The 19,481-nt window shown below is 40.0% G+C and overlaps 1 protein-coding gene across 1 annotated transcript in view; it reads left to right on the top strand.

Moving 5' to 3' along the window:
• Positions 1–14,840, top strand: part of LOC115361791 (interferon-induced protein 44-like) — a 61,700-nt gene extending 46,860 nt beyond the window's left edge. The window contains exons 5-7 of the mRNA XM_030055422.1: positions 10,390–10,561; positions 11,008–11,108; positions 14,487–14,840. Coding sequence (XP_029911282.1) covers positions 10,390–10,561; positions 11,008–11,108; positions 14,487–14,654 — 441 coding nt within the window. The 3' untranslated portion in view covers positions 14,655–14,840. The remainder of the gene's footprint in view (positions 1–10,389; positions 10,562–11,007; positions 11,109–14,486) is intronic.
• The last annotated feature ends 4,641 nt before the right edge of the window (positions 14,841–19,481 follow it).

Genomic DNA, 19,481 nt, shown 5'->3' on the forward strand with positions numbered 1-19,481 from the left:
GAGAGAGAGAAACAGAGAGAGAGAGTGAGAGAGAGAGAGAGAGAGAGAGAGAGAGAGAGAGAGAGAGAGAGAGAGAGAGAGATAGCCAAGCTCCCAGTCAGTGCACTCTGTATCAAAGTAGATAACCGTAGCCTACCTTCTGCCTGGAAGCTTTGTAATCCCTCCTCCAGCTTCAGTCTTTTCAGCCTCGCAGTCATTTTATAGCTAACATCAGACAGAGTGTAGCTTTGTGGAGTCTGGAGCTACTAGCTAGCTAGCAGACAGAAAACTAAAGGAAGTCCAGACCGTCACCGTAATCTTGTTTAGAGCCAACCGACTTTAGATGTTTCTTCCTGCCTCTTCAGGGCTCACTCACAGCTAAGCGGCCGGCATTGTTCTCGCTAAAATAATTTTAAAATTGTTTGGCATCCATATCTGTAATTAATTCACTCCGATCAAGTTTTTGAACAGACTAGAACTCCCTCACTCGCTCCCCTCCCTCACGCAGCACGCAAACACGAACGTGATTTGTCAGGTTTTAGGCCAGAGGAGTTCGATTGGTTAAAGTAATATGAGGTAAGCCAATAGGATGCAGAATAGCCCAGGAGTGATCGCAGAGATTTAATGTGATGGAGATTTAATTTAAAGACAGAGAGAGAGAGAGAGAGAGAGAGAGAGAGAGAGATGGAGAGAGAGAGAGAATTACATAAAGAGACAGTAGTACAACATTTCGTGTCAAAAAAAACAAAACAAAAAGCTTTTCGATGCTTTTCGTTCAGGGCGGGCCCAGCCGATGATCAGGGCGGGCACAGGCCCCTAAACCCCACCCTTGAATACGGGTCTGAATCAGAGCCGGCCCGAGGCTTGATTCAGACACATATGTGGCTGCATAGGGCCCCCATGACCACCAGGGGGCCCCCAAGCTCACCTAAATAGTTTGTGAAACCGGGTGCGGCATGTCAAACTGATCGGACTTTGCATTTTTTCATAATTTAGACCCCCCCCCCCCCCCCCCCAAAAAAAAAAAAACAAAACATTGTTAACACTTATAGATAAGCTACGCATGCTTAAATGAGAGCTTTTATCAGGCACATTGGCCTGTTGTCTCTAGGGAAGCAGCAGTTATCCATTTTTACTAAGCATGATTTAAAATGTCAAGGTGATATAAAATAAATGTAGAGCCTCAACAACACAGAGGTTTTATCCAAATAAGAGGACCAAGAACACCAATCTGTTTGTATTTAGGTATTTAGTGTCAACCATTTATTATGTTTTATTTTATTCATGTTTCTGTATCATGTTGATGTACAGTATGATGCACAGATGCACTAAAGACGAGAACTCTGTTAAATTGCCAGCTTGTCTTTCTTTAGTTGCCCGTAACTTACAACATCACAGAATTATTAAATACTTGTAGTAAGCCTCTGAAAATGGGGTGACAGTGTATAAAACTGTCTGTAAGTCTGTTAATTCCATATTTTTGTTCGCCCCCTCAAATTAAATCTGAAAGTCTGCACTTCAGTCACTTCTTAATTACTCCATTTCATATCCACTCTGGTGGTGTACATGGGGAAAATTATAAATATTGTGTCACTGTCCTAATACTTATGGAGCTGACTGTAACTGTAGGTCCAATCAAGCAATCTCAGTATCTGACCAAAGAGCAATTCTTGAAGTCAACTCTGACTTCTATTACTTCCAAATTAAATGCAGGATTTCAGTGATTTGGTGGAAATTCCAATGAGCTGCATCTTTCATGTGAAGAACTACCACGAAGAAATCAACATAAACAATTATGCTGATTCTTTGATTCTGAGTGTCCTGAGATGGATCATCGACTTTGGAGAAGACTTCATCAACAACACGGAAACCTAAGTCACTTTCATTTGGCTTTCAGAGATGTTCATGGCATTATAGAAATGGCATAATCCCATTGACACTGATGCATCAAATTTTTAACAAAAGGAAATGAGATGTAGACTTGTTTTTTACTCTAGGATGTAACCGCCATGAAATATGTGACTAACTTGGTTTCTTTGCTTGTAGCAATAAAAGAATGGCTATGGGACCTCGTGTGTTTGTTTCATCAATGCATCATTTCAGAACAATGTTGATTAAATGAGTAACATTGAATGAACAACTTTTGGTTTAAAATGTTCACAGAGTTAGTTGCATGTCTTACCTGGTGGGGAGGAATGTAGGAGAGGTTGGTCAGGTCTGTTAAAATGTGTCTTAAGAAGATTTTGGGAAAGGCTTTTCTCAGGTTAGAGGAATTGCAAACATTCCTAACCGAGGTGGAAGCAGTGATCAATTCTCAACCCCTCACTTATTTGGATTCAGATGAAAATCTTGCCCCTCTCACACCAGCTCATTTTATGTTAGGAGAACGATTGACTGTTTTACCAACAAGGACGATAAAAAATGCTGAATTTATTGGAGTGAATGCTAAAAAGATGAACAAACAGTGGCAGTATCGAGACAGACTTCTTAACCAGGCATAATTTCACTGCCAAATTAAAAAAAAAACACTTAGCTGATGATTCTCTCATTTATGTGACAGTTTGTAGCTAAAACAAAACAGTAGCAGAGGATCAAAGAAACCTGTAAACAAGTAAAAGAAGTTTAAAGTGAATCCTGACAGACACAGGGAGCCGATGCAGGTCAGCTAACCCTGGGCTGATCTGCTGCCTCTGTCTGGTTCCAGCTAAAAGTCCGGCAGCAGAGTTTCTGAGTTAACTGAAGTTTGTCAGTGGACTGTTTTAGAAAGAAGAGCATTACAGTAGTCTAGTCTGTCTGAGATACATGCAGGAACTAGTTTTCTTGGGACAAGAACAGCCATACCTCAGCAATACTCCTTCACTTAAAGAAAGAAAGCTGCTTTGGTCAGCTTCTTTATGTGGGATTTAAAATTCAAGTCTGAAGGCTCGCGGCCTCTGATCTCACCTGTGGGGTTGAGCTGCAAGTTTGAAGATGCAGAGCCAAAGGAAAGAGCTGTCGGATGGCAAGGTAAAGCTGTGAAAATATTCTAAATGTAGCATACAGGTGAAACTGATATTGATTTTTTTTCAATGTGTGCCTTTTTTGTTTTTAAAGTGGCTAAAATATATTTTGCTTCTGCCCACATCCACAACAGCACATTGCCAGACTTCTGGTCCAGGTTCTCCAAACCTCTGCCATCTGCTGCTGGTATTTTAATAAACCGACTATGAACAAGTACCACATACAACCCCACTTCAACAAATCTAAATGAACTTTTTAAGTAATACGGCTGCTGTAGCATGAATACTGTATGTTTTAAGAGTGTGAGCACTCTGAAACCGAAGATCATTATTATAATAATTTTTACATTTTTGTTTAGTATGTGCACATCTGCATCTGTATAGACATGAGTGTCTGAATTTCTGTGTTCATGTGTTTAAATTTTGTTTTTTTTTTCACCAACCCCTCCCCACCCCCCCCACCCGTTTACCGTCGCCTTTAGTTGTACTCTGTGTGAGTCATTTCATTTCTTTTAAATCACGAGGCTTATCACCGCAGAGAGAGAGGGCAGAGCTACATGATCAAAACTTAATTGTTTCCGCCACACCCTGCACTCTCTCCCGGCTCGACAGCAGCACAGGTTTGTTTTTTCTCAGTTTGTTCTCCTCAGGTTTTGTAGTAAAACACAGACAGACGTACTGTTGTTTCTATTGTTAGAATTCAGTGTTTTGTCTTCATATTAATGCAGTGATTAATACCTTCAGTCACTGAGGAAATGGGATCATTTCAAACATGAAGAGACACCTGGACACAGCAGATCATTTCTTTAAGCTGCTTCTTTGATTTTCATTTTCAGTGTCGGTGGTGATTTGAAAACTGGTGTAACTTTCCAACTTCACTGCAAGAGAAACTTTTTTTGTCAGACTTTAATTCATTTGAATCAGTGACTTTTATTAACTTGGCCTTTATTTGTTTTTTTGAATATTTTCACACCTATTTCTCACAGAATGAAACCAAAACTGCAGATGCTTTTATTTTATTTATAAATTGTTATTATAATGTTGGATTTAACTAAAGAAACATTTTCATGTTATACCATGTATGTTCACTTTCACCAGTGATAATGCACAAAGCCATGATCCTCTCAACTCATTTTGAGCTTAATACAACATAATATAACTTGAAATATTCAACTTTTTCAATCAAGTTATTAAGTCTCAAAGTTATGTTTACAGTTTGATTTTAGGCAATGAATAAATTGTTGCTTAAGCTGTGATATCTAAGTTTTACATGTGGTATTTTCTAGCAATGGGATGTTGTTCTTCTAAACCTTCAACCCCCTCACCATCCCAACCACAAACCCCCAGAGGTGCAGCTTGTGAACAGGCAAGGCAGGCAACTTCTTGGGGCCCTGAGCCGATAGGGGGCCCCCAAGACTCGGGGTCGAGGGCTGTTTTTACTGAAATACACTGTTTGGAAGTGCCCCCTGGGAATTTTTGCTTAGGGCCCCAACAGACTCAAGAATTGCCTCTGCGAACCCCACCGCCAACCCTATCACCACCATCTCCTAGTAAGACACAACATTTTAAAACTCAGTGTTGATTAACTAATCACTCAGAGAATGACAAGTGCCTGCATGATGTCTCTGTGAAACACTGCTGACGTCTTAACCAACATGTGGAACTTGTTTCTCAGCTTTTTGGAGGCCATGGAGGGAAATACCATGGGAGTAAGTACCAAACTGCTGTCTGTGTGGTGCCATGGGTGCTCTTCATGTTGTTTTCTCTTCAAAAACAGAAATCGTGCAACATGATTTTTATGTCTCTGCACCAGCGATCATGACCTAAAATGTTATGTTTTCGGTTTGTTTGTTTGTCTGTCTGTATGCACGTCCCATTCTCATGAACACGATACCTCAGGAATGCCTTGTGGGAATATTTTCATGAACTGATTATGATTCACTCAAATGTCAAATAGGATAAAATGATGAAGTCATGACATTTTATATCCAAAAGAGCAAATGTCACCTTTACTGTGACATCACAGTGGTCTGTAAAAACACTATTCAACACCATGACTCAGGTGGCTTAAATAAACTGTAACTAAACATAAAAAACACATTGTAGCATAAACACTCATGTTTAATCTAATTATTTAATACTGACATGATGGTCAATATTTACCCCTGGCTTGCAGCGATACTCGCTCTTACTCCATCAGGTTCCTTCCGGTCCCTGAAAATGACACACCCTTCTGCTTATTAAAGTAACATCAGCAACTGTTTGACCAGTTTGGATCAGACAAGAGCATATCAACCCACCCAGCAGAAGACTACAGTCCTCTGTCCTCCTCTGTAAAAATAGCCTCTAAGTGAAGACAGCATGTTTAACACTGGAAATCATTCACTGAAATCATACATGTCAATATAATGATAACTTCCATTTTGCCAAAAAAAAAAAAAAAATTCTTTAAAGTCTAATTCCTTAAAAGTCTAATCTAATCTAAGCTCATATGATCTGAAGTCTTTTCTTTGTTAAACAGAGACAAAGGCAGAGAGCTGCGGTATGTGAGGAATTACAAACCCAACAGACATGATGTCAAGCATCTGAGAGTCCTGCTTCATGGTCCAGCTGGAGCTGGAAAATCCAGTTTCATCAACTCTGTCGAAAGTGTCCTACGAGGCAGAATTGCAGGAAGAGCTTTGGCTGAGGCAGAAGTCACATCAAGTTTCACCAAGCAGGTATGAATGCCTTTTATTTTACAGATAAAGATAGCTACCCTATCTTTCAGTATAGCTACACTGCATCACCCAACTGCAGCAGAACCTTGACCCAGAACCTTTATCCAAACCCTGAGGGGTTTGGATAAAAGGAATTAAGGAATTAAGGTGTTTTCAATAGTTGAAACCTCAGATAATTGAAATATGCACAAAATGCACCAGATCATTTGGAAGAAAAACATCTATTTCTTGTTGGAGGACAAAACTGTAACAAGACAATCAGATCAGCAGGATACTGTGCTGAAGGCTACAGCAGAGTAGGGCACAGCTTAGAGTGAGAAGGAGAAAAAAACAAAAATGGAAATGGTCATTGTGGTTGACCAGTCATTCTGTAACACTGGGGGTTAGATAATCAAGGACCTACTGTAATCGTGTAGTGATTAGGCCAGACAAAAAAAAACTTTGGGTTACGGTTCCCGACCGAGTGTCCCATTTAACCCCCGAGTCAGATTATTTTATTGGCCTCTGTGTAAAAATAAAATAAAAAAATAAAATAAAGGCACCATGCGACCGAGTGTGACCTTGTTTGCATTGGTCAAAAGTTAAGCAGGGCTTTTATTTTGATGTATGTTGCACTCGCCTTATTTGTGATGTTCTCGCGTAACTTCGGGAAATAACTTCATAGAATCATGCGTCACCGACAGCACTGGCTGGAAAGAATGGACTTCCGCACGGTGTGTGTGATTTGTCCTCGCAAACCACCAGAGAAAATAATCCGACTACAAGAGAAAACCTTTGCAGATGTAGTGAAAGAGGTGAAACAGTGCCATTGCAGATTTGCAAGTGCAGCAGGCAAACATGACGGGGGATCCGTCATGTTTGCCTGCTGCCCTCACCGTGGAGCCTGGCTCTATGGTGGTGGGCGTGATGGGTGTATTTGACTTCAGGATAGACCTGTCTTGAAAAGATCGATCCTCCGATTTTGAATCGATCTTCATTTAAATTCCCATTTGTGTGGAATATGAACGTATGTCTAGGGAAGATTACATGGAGGGAAGCAAATCTGGGTGGCACAACCCCTCCAGTCGTTTCACCTGCACCTGCGCCACCAAGAAAAAAGCATTACAACAACTGCACCGGCACCGTATGAGTCCAAAAGGCAGAGAAACTTTCCAGCTACAGCAGCGCACTGACATAGATTGTGTAACAAAGCGAAGAGTTCCCACTCCACGCTATTTTCACTGGCTAACAGCAGCACACTGCCTTAGCTTGTCTATTCAGAGAAGAGGTATCACTTTGGCTTTTTTTTTTTTTTTTTTGACTTATCTGTGTTTTCACATGCATACTAATGCTCATTCATTGGTAGTTGAATAGTTAGGTCTGTTTGATAGGTAATTTACATTTTTAAAACAAATAATAATTTAATATATTGTTAAATTATTTGAGTCATGCTTACTGGTAAACATCTACTCCTGCAAGATAATTTATTATGTTCTACAACTCATAAACATATACTAACACTACATACCAAGTGTTTGAGCAACATATCTCCTCTGGGCTACAAAAGGTGGTCCTAGCCATTTTTGCGAGTCTTACAGCCATTTTAATTATCAATACCTATATTAATTTGTTGTCAAATGACACAATATAATACAAGTATTAATGTGTTGCATAACTAGACAGGCATATAATTCAGTAACAGCTCAAAATGCTTTTTAATGAAACTAACCAAATCAATATCGGATCGAATCGAATCAGATCGAAATGTGATAATCGTTTCTGAATGAATCGGAATCGAATCGATTGTTGAAATTTGAATCGATACCCAGCACTACTTCAGGTACCTAGCGCTGCAATGCGAGCCAGAGAAACCTCCCTCTGCTAGTAATAACGCTGCTCCGTCCGTTAAAAAGGTGGTAACTTATGCAGATATTTAAATAATTATATTTAAAATGCAACCCATGCATCGCTTCCGAAAATAAAAAATAAAATAAAATAAAATCCCTACCTACTCATCCTTCCCATGAATAAATAAAATAAAATAAATCCCCCCTACCCATCCTTAAAATGCTAAATAAAATAAATGAAATAAAATAAAATAAATTCCCTACCTACTCATGCCCTTAAATGACAAGGAACCGGAACCCAAAGTTTTTTTTTGTTTGGCCTTACAATAGTTTCTTATTGGTACTATAGTTAAGGCTTCACAATCTCATCCAGTACAAACAGGTAAGTGCCCAGAATGACCAGGACAGGAGGCTGACAACTTATAAAATATAAAAATTTATTACAACAATAGAATCCAATATAAATAAGACAAGGACAATATGTGGGCTGGTAGCTACACAGTAGCAATTGTGCAAAAGTGCAATTTGTCAAGCAAGACACATGTATTCATGAAAATGGGAAAAACTCTACGAGAGGGCATATAGAATCAACTAACACATTTAGGACCAATACGCTCCACAAGGAGGATAAAATGTCACTACACACGATAAAAGCACACACACAATGTTGTGGAGAAAAACATACTATGAGCACACAAACCAAGAGGTCACTAAATGGTAGGCCTAAAGTTCGCCCACACACCAGTTACCACTCTTGAATTTAACAGTATGCTAAATATTGCACCAAGCCCACTTTAAATAAATATCCAAAAGAAAGAAAAAAAAAACAAAAAAAAAAACAAAAACATCAAAAAACAAAAGGGCCAAAAAACTATGGTTGGGAAGAAAAAGAAAAGAAAACAGTGACAGACACTGCACCCACAGACAGTCCTATAAAACTCAGGCATGGGGGTTACACTGTGTTCAGCATGTTTTAAAAAAATACAGTAACCAGAATAATTAACACAATATACTGTACCTTCAGTTATTTTTAACTAGCACCCAGACCAGCAGTTTGTTGTTAGGTTGTTTTAACTAGCACCCAGACCAGCAGTTTGTTGTTAGGTTGTTTTAACTAGCACCCAGACCATGTTGCAGTGTCTGCTACTGAAACAGAAGAAAACACAAAATACATTTGAACAGCTATATTCAGTACATATCAGGGGCGAGCGGTCATTATAAGCTATAAATGCAGCGCATGCCCAAGCACTTCAATTAAAATCTTTAAAATATTGGTCTCCTAGTGTATCCTTTTATAATATACCTTATTTCTATCATTTTGGTTGCAAACCGTTGCCTATATACACGTATCTATCTCAATTTGCTAGTGAAATGCTGGAAAGTTGACAGCTTGACGCGCGCATTCGCTCTGTGATTCCGAGTATTTACAGTAGTTTAGTAGCCGGTGTTTCCTGTACGTGGGCGTTTTGAATGGAAAATAAGCTGCGGATCAGCTTTTCAGAAGACGCATGCGCAACACGAGTGGCTACGTAGTGAGCTCGCTTGAAATGTTCAGCGGCAACAGCAAGTCATTCACTTGACAGCTAGCTACCGTTAACGTCGTTAGCTGGCTAGCTAGTACGGGAACGTTAACATTAATTAGTCGTGCCAATCAAAATGGGTGAAAATACAACTTCAGTTGAGTAACCTGGCATTAGGCTATTGCAGGTGTTCTGAAAAAGAGGGGTTCTCTGACGTTTATCACTTTGGTGCGTAGCCTGATGGGCAGTTGGGCATGTGTGTGTGTCATTTCATTGACCATGTAGGCTAGCTGGTGACATTGCTGTGTGTTTGCAGGCTAGCTGGTGACATTGCTGTGTGTTTGCATCGCCCCGTGGCACGTCCCAATAGTTCTGATCTCATGGTAAATTCCAACATTTTGTTGGTAACACTGTGAGCATGTTCATGTGTCATTTGCTCGACTCTGTAACTGGTTATTACTGCATCATCCGTCCGTTCTAATAATTTCCGCTTTCATTTACACTGTAAATTGCAACACATTGTTGTTGGTAACATTGGGGCAAAATGCGCACGTGTGTCTATCAAAATCAAGTTGTTGAGTTGATATAGTATAGTTAAAAACCATATTATGCATTTTTATTAATAAATAAATGCCCAAAAATTTTCAAGCTCGCATAAACTTACAATCAATTTGCAGCGTTCCGCAAGCAGATGGCTAGAGGGTACACGAGGACTATGGCGTCCTGTCTGCTCTGTCTGACCGCACTTCCACATCTGCGCACACCAGTAGAGAGAAAGAGCGCTGCTTCCGCTACACTTTTATAGACTACCTTGGGTCCGAAAATGACCTTGTTACATTAACTGATTAGTGTCCCACCTGCTATGCCTCACCACACTTCCGTGTCTGCCCGCACCGGTAGAGCGTGAGAGAGAGAGAGCGCTGCTTCCGCTCTACCTGTATAGACTCCCCTGGGTCCTAAAACCATCCCTGTTACACTCGCAGTATTACAGCAGGGGACATTTTGAAAATAAAATATAAGTCTAAGCCCACCACACCATAGCATTATCATAACATCAGCACTGTCATCTCTGTGCTTTATAGTATAAAACCTACAAAATCCAAAAAGGATGGCCCGGAGACTTTTACTCTTTTGTCTTCAATGACACTATGGGTCTTGAGATGACAGAGGACAGAGGAGTCCATCCAGAGGACATTAAAATGGCCTTGAAGGGACATGTGACAGACGGTTACACGGTAAAATTAACTCATCACAGCTTTGGGATGAAAGCCTCTTTGCTGACAAAAATATTTAAGGAAAATTCTGTTTACATCATTACTTAAATGGATTTTGCATTGTTTTCTAGTTCAATCCTGCATCTAAACTGTCAGATGACAGTAAGTATTACAATGCACACCCAACTAAGAATGACAAAGTTCATGTTCTGATGTGTGTTGTACCTGCTGACAAAGCAGCTCTACTGACTGAGGCCGATGTGAGGAAGATGAAGGACATCAGAAGGGCGGCCAGTGACCTGGGTAAGAGCAAACAATGTTAACTTGAAAACTGTATGTCAAAGCGGCTTAGAAAATCAACTCACATTCCGTCCTCATATGGTGATTTATTAGGCTACAGCGCAGCACTGACGATATGTCCGACTTCATAAAAAACATACAAATGCTATTCATTGAAAATACTGTAATGCAGTTGAAAATTGTTTGCCCTCACTGCTCTGTGTTTTGAACACCTGTTCACCTGTCTCTAATCACCCAGTGACACCCACATATGTAACATCACCCTCATCAACATCATCAGTCATTTGCGTAATAAATAAACATAACAATGAGCCCCAAGCATAAGCATTTCAACATAATAATGAGGCATAATTCATAGCCAAAATAATAAGCAAATAAGCCAAATCTGTAAAATGGCTTCAACACTGTATTCTTAAAGGACTGAACAGTTTCCTGTTGTGTATCTGCAGGAATTCCCCAGCTGGCTGTCATCACCAAAATTGATTTAGCCTGCCAAGAGATCCAGAAAGATCTGAAGAATGTCTATAAGAGCAAGTACCTGAAGGACAAAGTGAGTTTCTACAAGTAATTTTATGATAGATGGTATAGAGATTTAAAAAAAAAAAAATTAAAGCTGCAAGCAGTGTTGGACGGGCCCTCACACCCGTGCACCGTGTCCGCCCTGGCCCGGTGTTGGACCGTCTGTTTTTTCCACTATGTTAGGGTGATTTATTGGAGAAAATAAGAGCTTTTATTTTGAAAGAGTTGAGGATGTCCTAGTGTGTGCTTGACATGAGTACTGGCAGCTGTGTCATGGTCAGACCAAAATGCAGGCAGACAGAGAAAGCCTCATTCAATCCAATCAAGAAAGAATTTGGGGCTTTTATTTTGAAAGGCCGAGGAGGTCCTAGTCATCAGGCCAAAGTGTAACGAACATGACTACTGGCAGCAGTGAAAATATGAGCTTTTATTGTGAAAGAATAGGGGGGCTTTTATTTTGAAAGGCCGTGCATGTCCCAGTGTGTGCTTGACATGAGCACTGGCAGCTGAGTCATTGGCTCTGTCCCAATTCAAAGGCTGTACGCTACCCAGGTCGTATTTGTAGGCTGCTTACATCACGGCGGTGCGACAAGTGCTGTCCCAATTCAATTTGGTGGTGTTGGCCAGTCCAACTTTGAGGGCTTGTCAAATGCAAACAGTTCAGAATAATAATAAATCTACGAAAAAATTTTCGCTGGACCTGGTGTGCGTGCCGAATTTGGTGAGTTTTTGAGCGTGTTTAGGGGGTCAAATTAAGGTTTATTTGGACGTAATAATAATAAAAGAGAAGAAAAAAAAACACTACAGATACAATAGGGCCCTCTCTCCTCTGGAGGGCTCAGGCCCTAATAAGAAAGAAACGGTACAATAATAATAGGGCTTTGTGCTGTTCCAGCGCTCGGGCCCTAAAAATTAAGGGAACACTTCAGATCACTTCACATCACACATCAGATCTTGATGAACAAATTATTCAAGTTAAAACGTCTTCACTTATGTACACTGTATAATTTGTTAAGAACAAAATGATGGAACAACAGTCAGTGGAAACCAAAATTATCAGCCGATCGAGGGCTGGATTCAAAATCACACCAAAAATCAAAGTGAAAAATGGAAATCACAGGCTGATCCAACTTGCATGAATTTCATCACAGCAGCACATAATGTGACTCAGCAAAGTGAAGAATATACCTCCCCAGACCATCACTGACCCACTGCCACACTGGTCATACTGGATGATGTTCCAGGCAGCATAACGTTCACCAGGGCATCTTCAGAATCTTTCACACCTGTCACATGTGCTCAGTAGCCGGGTTTCCATCCACCTATTTCTATTCGCATTTTCAGAAATTGCGAAAAAAAAAAAAAAAAAAAAAAAAAAACTTGGATGGAAACGCCAGGAATTCGAAAAACGGCTGAAAATTCGCAAAAAAGTTTTTTACGCTTGGAGGGGGTGGATTTCTCAGCGTATCGATAAAAGAAAATGCGACTTTTTGCTGTGGAAACAGGTTTTGCAAATAAACGATGACTGGACCGGATACCACGTCAAACTTCTACGCTACAGTCTTTTTATTAGTTATTATTATTATTATTAGTCTCTTATTCCTTATTTAGGATGGTCTGGTACGAAGTTAGCGCTGCCAAAATAGTAAGCAGACTTCTCCCAAGAGCCGACAAGTTCAGCAGGAATCTGTCCCTGATCAGCTGTTGAGTGTCAGCTGAGTGTTTGTTGTTGTTCAGTCGACACACAGACACTATCTTATGACATCATCTCACGGCGCACTCTCCTCTCAATAATCGCAAAACAAAACTAATGGAAACAGGCTTAAATTCGCATTTTCTTTTGCGCATTTTGACAAAATTCGCTAAAAAATTTTGATATATTTGGATGAAAACCAACCCAGTGTGAGAACGGGGCACCAGAGGTGGACCTGCCAATTGTGGTGTTCTCTGGTGGTTCCAGTCGAGCTGCATGGAGCTGGGCTGTGAGCACAGGTCCCACTAGAGGACACTGGACCCTCATGCCACCCTCATGGAGGCTGTTTCTGACAGTTTGGTCAGAAACATGCTCACCAGTAGCCCTGGTCATGTTGCAGGGCTCTGGCAGTGCTCCTCCTGTTCCTCCTCTCACAGAGGAGCAGATACCGGTCCTGTTGCTGGGCTGATGGCCTCCTACTGCCCCGTCCAGCTCTCCTCATGTAGCAGCTGGTCTCCTGGTATCTCCTTCATGCTCTTGAGACTGTGCAAACCTTCTTGCAACCGCAGCTGGGGCTGCGCCATCCTGGAGGAGCTGGACTACCTGTGCAACCTGACTGGGCTGCAGGTCACCTGACTGGGCTGCAGGTCACCTGACTGGGCTGCAGGTGCCGCCTGATGCTACAAGTAGTTACAAGGACACAAGCAGGACACAAAACTTGAGAAGAATCAGTCAGGAAGGACAAGGAGAGAGCAAAAGTCTGTGGCCACCACATGTAAAACCATTTCCTTTGTGGGGTTGTCCTGCTGTTGCTTCTCCATTGCACCTGTTGTCACTTTAATCTCTTTAATGATGTCTGCTGTTCTCCAGAGCAAAAGATACTGACAACAGTACTTCAACAGTACAATCCACACCTGGTGGGACAGTCATTCAATGGGACAGTCATTCAAAAAGGCCAATTTTATAAATACTTAGGTATTTTGATGACTGATGATAAATTCACCTTTAAACCAGATATTGAAGCATCACTAAAAAATGAGAACCAAGCTTTCTGAAGTTGATTATACAGAAAAAAAGTTGTGTTTCTCTCTGTCTTGTAGATGAAAATTGTGGAAGCGATCTTTCTGTCGGTGCTAGATAACAGTGATGTGATTTGAAAGTGTGAAGTGTGTTGGCCCTCGATTCACATTAGAAGAGACCAGCATTTATTTGTATTCATTTATGAAGGGCTTCTCAAAATTGCCCTTATATTTGCCAGTGCTGATTGGCTGGACAGTTGGAGGCTGATTGGTGCTGCAGACTCCCAGAATTAACACAAATCTGTGAAAGACCGCTTTTGGAAAATTCTTAAACTTAGATGGTATAACTTTCTTGACTAATTTTTAAATAACTTATTGTATTACATTTTGTTATTTTGTTATTTTTTGTCTTTAGGGCTGGTACCATGATCTTTTTTTATTATTTATTCTTTTATTATTGTAATTATCAAAGAGAATAGAATAGAAGATACTTTATTCATCCCACAGGAAATTCAGGTTATCACAATAATATCTAAGACTTGAATTTTTTAATGCAATGTGCTCAGGTGTCCCTCGAAAATAGGATCTTGATCTCAATGGGACTTGTTTTATTAAATAAAGATTATTATCATTACTATTATTATCTGAGCAAAAATAAAATTGAAGTCAGCTGTTCCTTTTGTTACTTTCAACTTAGATGCAGAAATTCAGTGATTTTGCTGGAATTCCAGTGAACTGCATCTTTCCTGTGAAGAACTACCATGAAGAAATCGACATGAAAGATGATGTTGATTCTCTGATTCTGAGCGTCCTGAGAAGGATCATCGACTTTGGAGAAGACTTCATCAACGACATGGAAACCTAAGTCACTTTCATTTGGCTTTCAGAGATGTTCATGGCATTGTAGAAACGGCATAATCCTATTGACATGAATGAATGTATTTCCTAACAAAATGAACTCAAAAATATTTTTATAACAAGATTCTACATGTTGAAGTTACAATCATTTTTAGCTCGTCTGCATTTTTATTGACTGTAGTGACTGCAGCAGCTTCGTCATGTGTTTCATGAGATTCTTTTTGTGAAATTATGTGAAAACTTACATTTTGGCTTATCTTGCAATAGCAGGTAGACTGAGAAAAGCTACCAGCCACAAATATTTACTAATCATAAAACTGCTTTACGTATTATTTACAGGCTGTGCTTTTGAGCTTCATGTTTTAGTCAGGATGTCAGTGCTTCTCTTCTACCAAGATCACTGATCTCTTTTTCTTTCTTTTCTCTTTGGTTTCATGTTTTCTTTTTTCAGGCTTAACGCTGGAAATGTGTCACCATATATCTGCAACCTGCAATTTTCAATTTTTTTTCGAGATTGCAGAAAAAAAAATAATAACAGCTTTCAATATTGCAGGCAAAAAAATCCTGGTATTTTTGTCCTTTTCCACCCAATCTGGCCTGTAATAGGTCCAATAAAGAATAAAGATGGTTATAAACAGATTTCAGTGTGATTTCTTTTGAATAAAATTTGCGAATACCCATAAAATATTTGGTGCAGGAGATGCAGGTGGCGCTCAGTTCACTTCCCTGTTGTAAAACCTGGGGACGAGCAGCTCTCTTTCCTGGTGTGCTGATTTTGCAGGCCTGAGTGGAATCCATGCCCGCGGTGCTCCGACAAAAAATTCCACTGAATTTGAACACAACAGTGTTGCAGCAGCCGTTGCAGTGTACCTGAATGCATCTCTCCCCTCCACCCTTTGTCTGTGGCTAATGTTTATTGTTGTTATGGATCCCCATTAGTCTTCAATATGATGAAGACTATTCTTCCTGGGGTCCACATAAAAACCAATATGCACTCTTGATGTTCAGTCTGTAGTTGTGTTGACTGGTTTGGAGCTGGCGGGGGTGGACACACACAGTTTTGCTCCACATTGTTTCCTCATGTTTTACTCGGGGAGGGAAGCTGCTGTCGCCTGGTTTTGTTCAGTGATGGTTATCATTTGGCAATGTGATTTTGTTATGTTGGCCCTGGTTCACCCTGAAGACCCATCAAACTAGAGCTTCATTATTTTTACGTTGTAAATGAATTTTCTTTCTTTACTCTGAGTTTGTTTGGCTTTGTGGCTGGTGTGTGGATTGCTTGGTCTGACAGGGGAAAAGAAAAACAGCTGGTGATAAAAACAGATTGGACAAACAGATTCAAAGAGCCGGCCTGACGACTGGTTTTACCCCAGAACCTTCAGAAATCATCCTGGAACAGAGAAGCTGTTGAAGTTGCAGACTCTTCTTCAGCACAGTGACCCAACCTGTGGTTTCTTCTACGGCCTCAGAGGCTGTTAGTGATCGATGAGCCCAGATCATCCACAGGATGTTTTCCCGTTGGTGTGCAATGGGAAAGTGCACAGGACAGGAAAAAAACAAAAATCTACTACTGTGAATTGATTGGAAATATGTGACTAACTTGATTTCTTTCCTTGTAGCAATAAAAGAATGGCTATGGGACCTTGTGTGCTTGTTTCATTGTTGCATCATTTCAGAACAATGTTGATTAAATGAGTAACACTGAATGAATAACTTTTGGTTTAAAATGATAATCCATAATTTTGGTGCCAAATTAAAAAAAAAAAAAAACATTTTACTGATGATTCTCTCATTTAAGTGACAGTTTGTAGCTAAAACACAACAGCAGCAGAGGATATATGAAGCCTGTAAACAAGTAAAAGAAGTTTAAAGTGAATCCTAACAGACACAGGGAGCCGGTGCAGGTCAGCTAACCCTGGGCTGATCTGCTGCTTCTGTCTGGTTCCAGCTAAAAGTCCAGCAGCAGAGTTTCTGAGTTAACTGAAGTTTGTCAGTGGACTGTTTTAGAAAGCAGAGCATTACAGTAGTCTAGTCTGTCTGAGATACATGCAGGAACTAGTTTTTCGGCATCTTGTTTGGATAAGGACGGTAGGATTTCTAGTTCAAGTCTGAAGGCTCGTGACCTCTGATCTCACCTGTGGGGCCGAGCTGCAAGTTTGAGGATGCAGAGCCAAAGGAAAGAGCTGTCGGATGGCAAGGTAAAGCCGTGAAAATATTCTAAATGTAGCATACAGGTGAAACTGATATTGATTTTTTTGTGCCTTTTTTGTTTTTAAAGTGGCTAAAATATATTTTGCTTCTGCCCACATCCACAACAGCACATTGCCAGACTTCCGGTCCAGGTTCTCCAAACTGGGGTGTGCCGACCGCCATCTGCTGCTGGTATTTTAATAAACCGACTATGGACAAGTACCACATACAACCCCACTTCAACAAATCTAAATTAACTTTTTAAGTAATATGGCCGCTGTAGCATGAATACGTTTTAAGAGTGTGAGCACTCTGAAACCATAGATTCTAACTATCATTATAATAATAATTTAAATTTTTGTTTAATGTGTGCACATCTGCATCTGTATAGACACGAGTGTTTGAATTTCTGTGTTCATGTGTTTAAATTTTGTTTTTTTCATATCCCTTCCCCCTCCTTTATTTACACTTGCCTTTAATTTTACTCTGTGTGCGAGTCATTTCATTTTGCAGTGAAACAGGTTTACAAGTGAAACTAAGAGAGATCCATGAGATGATCACGGAATGTTACCATACAGGAAACTGGGGGAATATCTTGTTAATCACGTGGCTTATCACCGCAGTGTGAGAGGGCAGAGCTACGTGATCAACACCCTGCACTCTCTCCCGGCTCGACAGCAGCACAGTTTTGTTTTTTCTCAGTTTGTTCCCCTCATGTTTTGTAGTAAAACACAGACAGACGTACTGTTGTTTCTATTGTTAGAATTCAGTGTTTTGTCTTCATATTAATGCAGTGATTAATACCTTCAGTCACTGAGGAAATGGGATCATTTCAAACATGAAGAGACACCTGGACACAGCAGATCATTTCTTTAAGCTGCTTCTTTGATTTTCATTTTCAGTGTCAGTGGTGATTTGAAAACTGGTGTGACTTTCACACTTCACTCTAAGACAAACTTTTTTTTTGTTAGACTTTAATTCATTTGAATCAATTGACTTTTATTAGCTTTCAGAGATGTTCATGGCATTATAGAAATGGCATAATCCCATTGGCACTGATGCATGGAATTTTTAACAGAAGGAAGTGAGATGTAGACTTGTTTTGTACTCTAGGAAGTACGAACGAACGAAAAGCGACGAAAAGCTTTTTTTTGACACGAAATGTTGTACTACTGTCTCTTTATGTAATTCTCTCTCTCTCTCTCTGTCTCCTCTCTCTCTCTCTCTCTGTCTCTCTCTCTCTCTGTGTCTCCTCTCTCTCTCTCTCTGTCTCTCTCTCTCTCTGTCTCTCTCTCTCTCTCTCTCTTAACGGTTAGTCTGTTAAAAACTTGATCGGAGTTAATTAATTACAAATATGGATGCCAAACAATTTTAAAATTATTTTAGCGAGAACAATGCCGGCCGCTTCGCTGTGAGTGAGCTCTAAAGAGGCAGGGAAGAAACATTTAACACAAGATTACGGTGACGGTCTGGACTTCCTTTAGTTTTCTGTCTGCTAGCTAGCTAGTAGCTCCAGACTCCACAAAGCTGCACTCTGTCTGACGTTAGCTCTCTTTGCTGATTGTATTGTTCATTAGCTATTGTTCTATATTTTTACAAATGCTGCAAATCCTGTGTAGTTGACAGAAACAGATGAATCTATTGATTGGCGTGACGTGACTGTTGAGTAAACCCTGTTGAGATGCAGCAGGTGAATGTGAACCGCTGTGTCAAACATGATACAGGCCATGTTGGCGTGATCACTGTTTTTATTATTTGTAATAATTACATTATACAACTATTACCAACCAAAATAAAATGTATAATCAAAATGTATTCATACTGTGGGCATTTCACTCTCCAAATATCAAAGCTTTTTGCTAGTATTCTCTCCATTTCTATGGAAATCCATGAGATCTGATGATAACTAGTCAGCCAGCCAACATGAGCTTATCATGTTTTCTAGACATTGTGGTTCCCCAAAATTGAATAAATACCTCACACAACAACACAAAACTGCTCTGTTAGCTCAATCATGTTGGAACTAGGATATTCGCTGGAAAAAAAAATAAAAAAATCATGGACTGATAGTTACACTCAGTCATTTTTAATCTAACAGTTGCCGTGACAGCAGCTGATCTTTATTTACAACCAACTTATATGAACAGTTCTATTTAAATACAGGCTACTGCGTTCCAGTGTCGGCCACAACAAACATCTGTCTTTTCATAAACTCACCGGCAGATGTTTTATTTCAGCTGGGGGTGTGTCACTCCAATTTAACGTCAGCTCCGATTAATGTGGCTAAGCAGCAAAAGTAAGGACAGTAAGCAGTCACATTAAGGCTGAACAGAGTTATAGAATTTCAACCCCACCTTTCGACTGGCTTTTATTAATCACCTTTCAGGCTGTTATCAATTTACCTCTGAAATAAAGACGACAGTTTTCACAGACATCTGTTTTCAATATACCGTTGCAAAAAAACTGACAAATTAATTAAATAAATGGCCTAGGAAACTCATAAAGACTAAGCAAATTAATAACGATTAATAGGCTAATTAATAACTGATAACATTAACACATTAACAACAAGAACAAAGTTATAGCAAACACATTGCAGTGGAAAATCTTACAGGTACTGTCCATGGTGCTGAATCCGCCTCAG

Source organism: Myripristis murdjan, chromosome 7 (assembly GCF_902150065.1).
Source record: "Myripristis murdjan chromosome 7, fMyrMur1.1, whole genome shotgun sequence".
Classification (NCBI taxonomy): Eukaryota; Metazoa; Chordata; class Actinopteri; order Holocentriformes; family Holocentridae; genus Myripristis; species Myripristis murdjan.